Here is a 13,318-nt window from a genome sequence, read left to right as displayed (position 1 = left end):
AGACTGACATATTTTATATGGTCAATAATTTTTATTAATGGCTTTAGACTTACTACCAAAAACCACATAGGGATTCAATATTTCTTGAATGAGCACACGAAGCAGATGTCACTAAAAGTAAATTAGATCACATTCTAGACTGATCCAGTGCACATCTCATGTTTTACTTCATACCATATCTAGAAAACTATTATCCTGGGAAGCTGCGTAGGAATTTACAAAAAAAAAATAAAAAAAAATGGAAAAACAATTCTACATTTTACCCTTCTTCACAATTCAGTGATAAATATTTCCCAAATACAGATTGTAGCAATCTTGTATATAAGATCTACATTCACACAAACACCAAACTAGTTTTGCACAAAGATAGCTTTTTACTGAAACAGTTAATTTATGTAATAATTACTAGAACAAAAGACTTGGCTATAAACAAGTATTTATTACCTTTAGGTGTTTTGGCAGTAAATTCAGGATCAAAACAAAAAGTATCATCTGGCTTTCCAGAAGCAGGTCGGAAAGGAGGCTGAACTTCTCTTTTATATAGTTTCTAGAGGCAATGCAGTAATGAAAAAAAAATTTAACATTTTAAAATATCATTAACACACGTTGGGCATTCCTAATACAACATCTAAAATTCAAATACTCTAATATTCCCAACATTTTGAATGTTAATATGATAGCATAAGTGGACAAATTATAGCTAAAACAGACACACTAAAAATATGGTTATGAAATTATCTTTGAGTTGTATGAATAAGATATATAGCAAACACTAGATAATTTCATATTACTTGGGTTTTATTTTCAAATTCATTCACTTCCTTTTATATATATGCACACATACATACAAACGCACCACACACAACACACACGCATACACACACACACAATAAATTGCAAAACCTAGAAAAATCTTAAACATTTTAGGATATGTAACCTATACTCAGTTATGAGAAAACATCACATGATATTGACAATCAGAAGACTTGAAATATTTACATGCTTCAGATAACTGTTAACCACATTCTACAATTAAGATGTAATGTCCAAGATCTAATGAAGCCAGAGAACAAAAATGACATTATAGTGAAGTTACATTTTGCACTATAAACAATGATGTTCACTTTTGGATACCAAAATAAATTCTCCTAAGAGCTATGACCATACAAAGCATATCACAATGTAAAAATTTTGAGATAACTAAAAAAATAAATAGATTATTTTCATGACTATTTCATCTAAAATAGTTTGTTTCCATATAAGATTAAATACATTCTTCTTAATATTTAAAGTTGCTAAACTGTGTATGTTTTAAAAACACAGATAGGTAAACAGGATTGTAGCTGAATAAGACGTTCTGACAATCTCTGTCCATAAACAACACCAAGTAGAACAACCATTCAATTACTAAACCAGCTTCAACTGAGACAAGGAAATGAAGCTAGTGATCATAATGCCTGGTTTTAGTATTAAAAACAAAGACTCATTCAAGGAGAAAGGCCAGAAAGAAAACTACATGCTGTTTACAACAAATTAATTTCACCATTATAGAGTGAAAGTGAAGTGATGGAGTATAACAGTCCAGATCAACTGAATTTAAACCAAAATGTCAATGATTGTACAGCAGACAAATTAGGGTTGAAGTCATAAGTACTAAAAGCAAACAAGGTCTTTATGAGAAAGAAGTCAGGTCAGCAAAAGAAACTAATATATTTAAATGTACATGATACCAAATATTAAACAAATGTATAAATAATAATGATCTAAAGAGAGACCAATGCTCACCTGAAATAACAACCAGGAAGTTTAACACTTCAATCAACCAATAAAAACACAACAATGTTAAAATGTTCCCTATACCAAATGGACTAAACATATATCTACCAAAAATTCCACCCAATAGCCTCTCATAAGTCCACTGAACATACTCCAGATAGACCATATAACAGGTCATAAAATAATTCTTAATGAATTTGGAAGCACATAAATCACATCAAGTATCCTTTTTATAATAGCCACATTAAAACTGGAACCAATAACAAAATGAATATAGGAAACTTTGTAAATACAAAGTAGTCAATCATCTTACATTTGAACAAATAATGGATTGAAGGGGGAAAAAACCATGAATTTGGAAAATTTGAAACTAATGACAGAAATAAGTAACAAAAATAATACCTATAATTCCTACACTTAAAATTCAAAGAATTACTATATTTCAAGGAACTAGAAGAGTGAGTTTTTCTAAGAGAAGACTATCAATCTGGGCATATGAATTAAAATATAAATAATTTAGCATAATTTCTCAATGTTTTTCTTTCATGTCATCCACAAGCTTTAAGTATCTATAGTACAATATTTTATACAGTATTTTTTCTTAATTTAGTTTGTTCTAATGCAGAACAATGAGCAATGTGAAATTAAAGAATATCTGGGTTTATTACTATCAACTATATTAGGATCTTTCATAGCCTCACTCATTTTTCCCTATCTCATCCTCTCCTTATCTAGAGTGGAAGTATAAATATTAATCATATTACAATAGTTAGAACAAATGATAAACAGAAATTACTATATCCAGACCTCTACCACTTCAAGGTATTGCCATGCTATGTGATAAATATAAACAAAAATATCAGACTTAATATAAAATACATGGGTTATACTTATCTGCCAAGTCTCTATATTACTAGATTCAAAAGAATTTTACTCTTTTTAATATAAATTACTTAACAACAAACTTATATTCAACTTACATTCCAGTCAATAGATGCAAAAAAAGCATGTCTTTTGACTTCTTCAACTCCTTCTGATCCTGTAATATGGAAATAATTTTAAAGCCATAATCTTTTAATCTTGCTACTTAGCTTCTATGTTATTAGACAAAACCATGACTATATATTTTCCCTAGGTTGCTTAAAGTATTTCTTGTCAGGTATTGTATTACCTTGTCCTTTACTATTAATAAGAAAGGAAACTGATGCACATAGTGAATTGTGTAAGTCAACATGAAATACTAGGTACTAAAACGCCTCCTAAAAATTACAATTTCTATTTAATATAATATTAAACTAAGTAATTGCCCTTCATAATCCATGTCTCATAGTCATACGCTATGTTAAAGTCTACAAAGATGAAAACACACTGTAGTTTTTAACACAAGGACATAGATAATGGGATCACATAAGGATCTAGGAAAAGGCAATATAACTTTGAAGTTTACTAGGAGAGGCAAAGTAGTCAGCATCAAACATTTAAAAGGATTATCACATGATGTACATGATGCAGGTTGAACAAAACTTTCTGTTAACTAGACTATTTCATGCCTATTAATTTTGCTCATTAATCATAAACAAAATTTTTATTTGATTTAAACTACTAAAAGTTCACAATTCAAATGTAAATATACAGAAAACATAAATGAACTTAAACTAGAACATAAAGATACAGTTTCGTGGCTATATGTAGTACATTGTTATAAAGGTTAAAGAAGATTAATAATACCCAATCTATTTGCTGGATTCCTTTTGAATAACATCCTCAAAAGACTTTGTGCTTCAGCACTAAGAAATTGAGGCATTCCAAGCTTTGCTCTGAAAAACATTGCAGAAAATTTCACTTAAATCTAGACATAGTAGTAAGTCAATAAATCTCAAAGTGAATTTTAATGAGTCCCCAATATATTAGAATGAGAGAAAAAGACAAAAATAGTTTAAGTTTGTTGAAAGCCACATTAAGATTTTAATAATAGAGGCAAGAATATTTCCATAAATAAAATCGTGTTTCTACTTACTTCAGTATCATATTCATGGTCTCATTTCTGTCTTTACCTTGAAATGGCAAAGTGCCAGTAAGCATTTCAAACTAGAAAATAAAATAATCACAATCTATTACAACTTAGAATATATAATTACATTTGTTTTTAAAACACAAGACTTTTAGTACATGACTATTAAATCATGCAAATTTCAGTTGACAGTTACTTAAAACACAATCAGAAATTAGGTAATAGCCAGAACCTGGAAACAACCTAGATGCCCCTCAACTGAATAATGGATAAAGAAAATGTGGCACATTTACACATTCGAGTACTACTCAGCAGTAAAAAACAATGACATCTTGAATTTTGCATGCAAATGGATAGAATTAGAAAACACTATCCCGAGTGAGTTAACCCAGACCCCAAAACATGAATATGGTATGTACTCACTCATTAGTGGGTACTAGCTATAAACAAAGGATATTGAGCCTATAGTTCATAATTCTAGAGAAGCTAAGTAATAAGGTAAACACTAAGAAAAACATATATAGATCCACCTGGAAAGTCGAAACAGACAAGATCACCTGACAAATTTGGGAGCATGGGGGCTCAGGGGAGAAGGGACAATAGAAAGTAAGAGGAGGCAAGAAGGGTAGAGGTAAGTGATGTCCCTTACCCTCTCTGAGGAATGGATGAGGGTGGGGTGGGGAGTATGTGGAGAGAATGGGAGGAGGAGAGGGAGTGGGGACTGGATTGGTACATATAATGAAAAAAAGATAGTTTGCTTTTTTTAAAAAAAAAACATTCAAAGTAGGGGCAGAAAAAAAATCCTAATGCTATCTGTACCAAAGGAAAAATGAAAGTCAATTTAGCAACAATCTTTCCTGTTAAAGAAAAAAAATAATATTAAGCTGTTTTATTTATTTATTATTTATTTATTTATAAGCAGTTTTATAAACAAAGGTATAAGTTTAAGTAAATAAAAATAATGGGAAAATAAAACTATGCATTAAAGCATCTGGGACTTATCCATGCCAAGAAAAAATTTAAAAATTAACCATTCTAAATTCCTTTTAATCCCAGAACAAAAATAAAGAAATTAAGAAACTGAATTCCAAAATTAGAGGTAAGATCAATAGTATTGGTATATTCCTATAATATCATTTATTTTGGAGTATGAAGCCAAAGGATTACATGTTCAATGCCTTCCTCAACTACTACACAGTTAGTTCAAGGCCATTCTGGTTACCTTTAAACGGCCTTACCTGGGGCACAGGTCAATGGTAAAGTACTTACTGGCATATGCAAGTCCTTGGAATTAAATTCAGCACCCCAAAATTAAGTAGAACGTAAGAAACACATACACACATATGCCTTTGTGAAATAATACATTTAAAAAAGAAAAAAAAATGAAGACATTTGCACACAGAATAAAGAAAATATCTTACTATGGAGATCAAACTGAGAATTAAGATAAAATAATATGTATAATTATTTTTTAAAGTTCAAGTCTGAGAATTCTGTTTTATGGTAGAACACTTAACTAGATTGAACAGGGTTCTAAGGTTTCATTAAATCCTTAGTACTGAAACAAAACAGAAGAAGGGAAAAAGAAAGAAAGGGAGGGAGGGAGGGACAAAGTCCTAAACTAAAGATCTTACTAGTTCATTAAAGAACTTTATAAGAAGCTGGGAAAATAGTTTAGTGGAATAAAGTGTCTGCCACACAGTTTGGATCCCCAGGACTCAAATAAAATCTGGATGTGACAGGCATGCATCCTTAATCTCAGTACTGTGAGAACAGAAACAAGTGGATCTCCAGTTATACCTCTGGAGCTTGCTAGTCAGTCTAGTTAAACTGAAGAGATTCAGGTCCAATAATAAAGTGAAGTTCAACTGAGGAAGATACATTTTGTCAACTTCTAGTCTGTCTCCCATCACAGACACACAAAGAAGCTCATGAATATACATACAAAATTGTAGAACTAATAATTATATTGCAAACTAAAATTGACTAATGGCTTTGGCATCCGTCCTCTGTTCATGTATGCTGAACTCATAACCTTAGTTACTTTATACATTAATCTCTCTTGTACCATGGCAACAACGAATCAGCTGCTGCAAACTCATTCTCATTCAGGCACTACTTTTCTCACTCAAATCTATAGCAATATGATGGTACACAGACAAAAAGGGAGAGATTTCATCTAAGAATTCTACCTCCTCACAAACTGTTGGATAGCATCCCCCTCATTGTGATATAATCTATTCCTAAAGTTGCCAAATGATTCCTTTTAACAGATATTTAGTATATGGCAATGTCATGTCCTCTATACATTACATGATAAATGGGACAATGGACAATTAGACTTCAAAAGAAAATGGATATGATTCAATAGCCAACTATCACCTGTATATAGAATTTATATAAATACCACTCTATTAGTTACTGAGTGAGATAAAAATATAATAGGGATAAAACTGCCAATATTTATAGGACAGGTGTGAAACAATTGGACAAATAAGATGAAGGTGCTAAATTCTGTGATACATAATAAAATAGTATATAAATATTTGTAAGATGTAGAATCATATAGACCTTTTCTAAATTTCAGATACAAATGGTTTATATAAAAAAATCTTGCCATTTACTTTTTCAATAGCAACATTAAAAGGAAGACGTTAAAATCTTAGCCCTTATTGCTTACCAATCACAATGTTGTAAATATTAGTTATGAATTATCAGAAGAAACTTGTTCTGAACTGACCCAAAAGTTAAACTAAAACCCTAAATAGTATTAACCATATATTGACATAACTAAAGAAAATAATACAACTTACCATAAGTACACCATATGACCACCAATCAGCACTCTGAGAATGGCCTCGTCTGTTTACTACTTCAGGAGCCATATATTCGACAGTGCCACAGAATGAGTATGCCTTCTTTTCTTGATCCACTGACTCTTTGCTAAGCCCAAAATCTGTGCATTATCACAAATAGAGGTTGAAAAATCTCAGGAAATATGAAATTTAAATGGAAATTTAAATTTAAAAGGAGTAATATAGTACCACTAAACACTTTGCAAATAGCTTATCAGCATACATAAGACATAAGATATTTATACTGAAAAATAGAAACATTGATGAAAGATATAAGCCATTCTAAGTACATGGAAAGATATAGTGTATTTATACACTGGTGAGTCAATATTGTTAATTTGTTATTTCTTCTAACGCATACTCAGAGAATCAATAAAATGCCAATAAATTTCTAATAAGCTTTCTTTGAGAGAAATCAACAACCTGAATCTAAAACATATGTGAAAGAACATGAAAACAATATTGTAAATAAGTTTTGAAAAATATAAAAAACTGAATTATCTTATACTATGTTAAGAATGTACTAGACAGATACAATAATAAACACAGTCAAATATAGAAAAAAGCTAGGTGCATATATACACTTTCTATGGAATAATGTTTAAACTGATATACTGAAAGATATTTAGTTCTGCTATAATCTTGTTTCAAAGTGCAAATCAATTTCAATGCAGTTTGTATATTAGAAAATAACTTGAGCAAAACGTGGACTTCCCTTTGGTATACTGTATACAGAAGACTAGTAGAATACAGACAGTACAAACATCTGCCAGCTACTTCGACTTATGTTTGTTGAGTCACTTCTGTCTGCCTAGTCTAACAGCATTCCTTTCAAATTCAGATAATACAATCCCCACCAATTCTTTATTCTAACTCACAACTGAAATGTTTCTGATATCTATACCTACAAGCAAACTTGAGGCCTTTCTCTAAGAGAAGGCACAATGTACACTGCAATCATTACGTACTCAATTATATATGAACACGTAAAACAGTGATTTTACATTTACTTTCTACTTTTTTTTTAATCATGTGGCTCTGAGTAAATATTTTAGTGGTGGCTCTTGCTTATCTCTTCAGCCCTGTAGGTTTTTTTTTAGACTAACTTAAGATTTTATTTTTAAATTTGCATAAAATATGATTTACAGTTTTGTGCACAGGCCCATAGGTTTAACACACCATATACTTTTGTAATCATTAACAAAATCAGATATAGAACAATTCTCAGAAAACAAGTCATGCTATCTCTTGTCTGTGTCTCTTCACTCCTCAGAATCCCTAGGAATCACCAACCTAGGTCCCAAACTTGTAGTTTTGCTCTTCCAGTGTGTTATGTGAGTTTATAGAATGAAATAATAAGGGTCATACACACCTATCATATAACAAAATTGGCTTGATTTCTGGTGAAAATGAAAAGGAATTTCATTGAAGAAGAAAAGCCATTTAAACAAATAGTGCTAAAACAAATTTGTATGTATTATAAAAAACACAATGTACTCATACCATGACCAAATATTAACTGAAAATGTACCACAGAATTAAATACAAAAGTTAAAACTACAAAAAGAAAATAGGGAGTACAATCATTCCAATTCTGTGTTAGGCAAAAATTTCTTGGATATGACATCAAAAGTATAATCCATAGAAGAAGAAAGATTTAGTGTGCACAGTGTCATCAAAATAAAAAAAAAGTGTGCTTAAAAGGTAATTGTGAAACAGCCCCCCCACCCCCCCATGCTGGGACTTGTTTTCTCTGCATATACTGGATTTTTGGGATCCAGTCTGTTTGGATACTCACCTTCCTGGACCTGGAGGGAGGGGGGAGGAACTTGAACTTCCCACAGGGCAGGAAACCCTGACTACTCTTAGGGATGGAGAGGGAGGAGGAGAGGGAGTGGGGGAAGTGGGAGGGTGTTGAGAGGAGGGGCGGAAATGGAAACTTTTATAATTTAATAAACTTTAAAAAAAAAGGTAATTGTGGAGATATATGCAATTAGTAGCTGCTGACAGAGGGAAGGTGGTTTTCTCTAAAAGTGTAGTCCTTGGAAGGTTAACAACTGTCCAGTAGAAAATCGCACATCCAAGAACATCTGGGCAGCAGAAATTAGCCATTTTAAAATTTTTTTTTAAAGGGGAGGGCAAAAAATTGAGTTTACAGGTATAGGTGCATGGATTTGAAAAAAGTTGGGAGAGAAGGGTGAATATAATAAAAAAACTATAGGAAACTCTCAAAGAACTAATAATTTTAAAAGATACATTAATAAAATAAAAAACTAGAGAAAAAATTGCATATTGCATTATCTACTGCTTTGTCTTTGAACCATTTTAAAAAAACCAAAAGTTAGCAAGAAACAATCCAGCTTTTACAAATGGTCAAAAGATTTGAACAAACATTTTTTATAAAGACATAAATATATGAAAAATGACATGTTGAGACACATGCCTATTAGAATAACTAAAGTAACTATTACACATTCAGTAGGTTTGGGAAATTTACAACCACTTTGGTAAAGAATCTCGAAGTTTCTCATTAAATATAAACTTACCATAGTAATAAGTGATGATGTTCTTAGAAATTTACTCAAATAAATTAGGTTCATAGGAAAAACTGTTCATTAATATTTACTACAACTTTATTCATAATTACTCAAAGTATGAAACAAGTGTCCTCAAATGGAAAACAACAAGGCAGCATCGTAAAATCTAGTTTTAAAAGACTAGTAAGTAATTTTAAAGAAAACAAACCACTGAACAAGTAACAGTATGGATGAATTTTAAATGCACTGTTCTCAGACAAATATAGCTAGAGTTAAAAGGCTTTTTACTGTATATGTATGCTTATATCACATGGAGGAAATGATAAAACTATAGGAACAGGAAATAGGTTGGGGTTAGCTAAAAGTTTAGAACGACAATATTGGAATTTTGAGAATCTTTAGAATTATCGTTTTAGTAGTAGTCTCCAAGAATTACAATATACATTTGTTATTCTATACATTTCTCATCCCTCACTTTATATATATCACCACTGGATTGTATCTCATCAATGTATTTGAACATTGATATAATCAAGATAAACCATAACATCTAGCCACTAGAGCTGTATTCTAAAAACCCTCGGCGCCCAACCTATTCATCTGTATCGTCTACTCCCTCCCTCACTCTCTGGGAAACATTCATCTTTCTTACTATCCCCAAAAGCTCTGCTTCACTAGTGTGCCATGTTGGATTCATGCTGTGTGACCTTTTTACAGTGGCTTCTTTCAATTTAGCAACAGGTGTTCAATGTTTCTCCACGCATTGTAATCACTTCATATTGAATTTCTTTTTAAAATTTTACTTCCCTTAAATTTTTAATTGACATAAAATATTTATAGACAGGTATGGTGTTAAACTGGATAGCATGCAGTAAAGCAATTATTAAGTTACAGCAATTAGCATTTTCAATTTCTCAAATTTTTTTATGTATTAGGAATCTTATAAATCTTTTGTAGATATTTTGAAATGTATACTTTGTTGAATGCTATAGGAAATTAATATTACTTTATACTGCCTAAAAAAAGGAAAATAAAATAAGGATCTATCACCATAAAGATTAGAACAATGAGTTTTACTATATACAAATTACTCAACATTTCCAAAATGAAAAAATATAAGCCCATGTTATTCTCTTCAGTTAATTAATTCAGACTCTCTAAGAATGACTTCCAAACCACATTCAATATTTTCAATATTTAAAAAATCACTTGTATAAGTTTGTGTTATGATGTTATAATTTTTAATCTTATACTATATCCATTCTCTTTATTTAAGACATTTATAGCCAGTCAGTGGTGGTGCATGTCTATAATCTCAGCACTCTGGAGGCAGAGGCAGGTGGATCTCTTTGAGTTCCAGAACAGCCTGGTCTACAAGACCAGTTACAGGACTGGCTCCAAAGCTACAGAGTAACACTGTCTCGAAAAACCAAAACCAAAACCAAAACCAAAACCAAACCAAACCAGACCCCCCCCAAAAAAAGCATTTCTAATATCACATTAAAAAAAATAAAATATAAAAATAGTCCTGGAAGTAATCAGGCAAATATATGGGAATGCATGCCTATAATTAAAGCACTTAGAAGACAAAGACAGGAACACTACAAGTTTCTGTCTCAAAACATATATATGAAAGAGATAAAATAAGATATATTTGAAGTAGAGGCTAGAGAGATGACTGAGTGGTTAACAGCACCAGCTGTTCTTCCAGTGGACCTCTGGGTTCAATTCCCAGCATACACATGGCAGTTCATAACTGTCTGTAACTCCAGGAATTCCAACACCACTACAGATACACATGTAGGCAAAACACCAATGCACATAAAAATAAAAATTAAAAAAGATATATTTGAAGTATTTAGAGGTATATAATCTAATGTTGACATGTTTACTTCAGGCTATAAAATAGCAGCTTGATTATTTTTACATTGATACATTATATTCCATAGTTTAGAGCAACTTAACTTTAACTATTACCAATTCAAATTTCGTTGTACAAAATACATCTTCATTTTCTTAGTTATAGTCTTCCAAAACTTAAATATAGAACTTACTATGTACTGAAAACATATGTAACTTCTTGAGCTTAACTCACTCAATATAATGTCTTTGTCATCTACCTAAATTATTGGGAAAGCAATGTTTCAATCCTTTAATTGCTCAGGAGCCCATCACACGGAAATAACACTTAGGTTATTTATTCATTAACCGTTTCAAGACAGTAAGGTCACCTCCAGTCTTGAGGTATTGTAAACGGGTGTGCTGACAGGTGCAAATATTGAATGGTTCCACAAAACTGGGTTATATAAACCACAGAGATATAGGACAGAAAACTGACTCCAAAGTTAGGGAAAGGTGGAAGGAGTTTATTACTATTTTTTCAGATGTGATAACTACTCAGCTAATTCTTCCAGTGTAGAATAAAACCAAAATCTACTATTTTTGCCTGAAATATCTTAATTAATACTGTGCCTCTACTGTAGAATTTTAAATGTACTCAGAATACACTGAAACTATGCAAGCTTTAAATGAATCTTAATCCACTCAAGACATAAAATGCAACTCAAATGAACACCAAAAAAGATAATAAAAACATGTACTAGAATGATGAAAAATAATTAAATAATGGGCTTATTAGTATATAAGAAAATTTATATACCTGTTAACTTGATATGTCCTATTTCATCAAGCAAGATGCTGTAAATAAAAATTCATATTAAATATGATGGAACAAAATATATGAAGGTCATAAATATAAAACTGGCTGCTATTTTCACATTCAGCATTTTGAAATGAAACACATAAAAGTCATAAATATAAAATTGGTCACTTTTTGATATATTGGGAAATTTTCAATTAGAATCTTAAAAACAAAAGTGTATTAGGAAGATTATTTTGTACAAGTTCATTTTATGTAACTATATCAACCATCAAAATTTCATGATTCAAAAAAGCTTAGTGAAATGCCAAAATATATTTGCATTCAAAAAATGTAAATAAATATGAATAAAGGGTGGAGAGACAGGAAGGCTTAGTACATAAAGGCAATTGCCCCAAGATCGACAAACTGCTATCTGGCACCCACACTGCAGACAGTAAAGGAATCCCCCAAGTTGTCCTCTTACTTCCACATACATGCCACAGCATACATATGAACGCAATCACACATACAAACATATGTAATAAGTCAATGTAATAAAAACCTTAAAAAGCAATATAGATAGCATGTATACAAATTGATAAAATAATTTTACTTCTCTGGTTTCAGGTCTCTATACACAATCCCTAATCGATGCAGATGATCCAAAGCCAGGGCCAATTCGGCAAGGTAGAATTTCACATCTTCCTCTGTAAAAAGAACCTAAAATAAAACAATAATTTATCATTTGATCTATCTTCTTATATTATGTACTTTTAAATTTACTTCTTTAATACCAGTAGACAGGCAAATAATAAGAAAATAAGTGTAGTTAAATCTTACTTGATTGGCACAGTCATTAAGTAAACCAGAGATCTTTTCCAAATACTTGATGTTAGTGTCTTTAAAATTCTTATCTTTAAAAAAATTAGCAATTTAAGTATAACTCTTTTAGAAACACATGGTGTTTATATGTCATCTTACATTAAATATTCTTCAAAAAATTTAGGCTTTTAATGAATCGTATAAAATCAATACTAATTTTGGTATACTGAATTGGCATAGTGGCTGTGCTCACTCGTAGTAATTAAGCTATTAGGGATATTTTGTTTTAACACTCATACTTCCATTTTTCTAATATTTTCTCTTTTGCCACCTATTATCACTTCTCAGTAATTTCACATGTAGATCCACTAATTCTAAGCTTCTAAATCTATCACTGCAAGTTGTTAAATCAATAATCCTTTCATGCTCACATCTGATCTAAAAGGGATCCACCTCTTCTCACCTATAAGCAAAGTTTATGAATTTAATGACAGTCGATTTTTCACCCTTTGTGTGTTTGTGTTGGAGAATAAAGTTGTTAAGAGAAACTGAAAAGCATATGAAACTTGAAGTCAGAATTAGAGGTTTAAAATCAGATTATGCCAATTAACACTCCGAACCTGAGTTTTTAATTTTTTTTAAAAAAATATCTTCTACATTTAACTAAAAACATTGT

General features: G+C 31.1%; 1 protein-coding gene across 3 annotated transcripts in view; it reads right to left on the bottom strand.

Moving 5' to 3' along the window:
* Rps6ka6 (ribosomal protein S6 kinase A6) overlaps positions 1-13,318 on the bottom strand; it is a 91,029-nt gene that overhangs the window by 32,833 nt on the left and 44,878 nt on the right. For all 3 annotated transcript variants that reach the window (XM_085684960.2, XM_048417982.3, XM_085684961.2), the window contains 7 exons: positions 12,434-12,540; positions 11,839-11,876; positions 6,601-6,743; positions 3,794-3,864; positions 3,505-3,593; positions 2,757-2,815; positions 445-547 (listed from right to left, as the gene is read on the bottom strand). In XM_085684960.2, coding sequence (XP_085541086.1) covers positions 445-547; positions 2,757-2,815; positions 3,505-3,593; positions 3,794-3,864; positions 6,601-6,743; positions 11,839-11,876; positions 12,434-12,540 — 610 coding nt within the window. The remainder of the gene's footprint in view (positions 1-444; positions 548-2,756; positions 2,816-3,504; positions 3,594-3,793; positions 3,865-6,600; positions 6,744-11,838; positions 11,877-12,433; positions 12,541-13,318) is intronic.

This window comes from Myodes glareolus, chromosome X (genome assembly GCF_982192425.1).
Source record: "Myodes glareolus chromosome X, mMyoGla1.1, whole genome shotgun sequence".
NCBI lineage: Eukaryota > Metazoa > Chordata > Mammalia > Rodentia > Cricetidae > Myodes > Myodes glareolus.
This window is presented reverse-complemented; position numbering and strand designations above follow the sequence as displayed.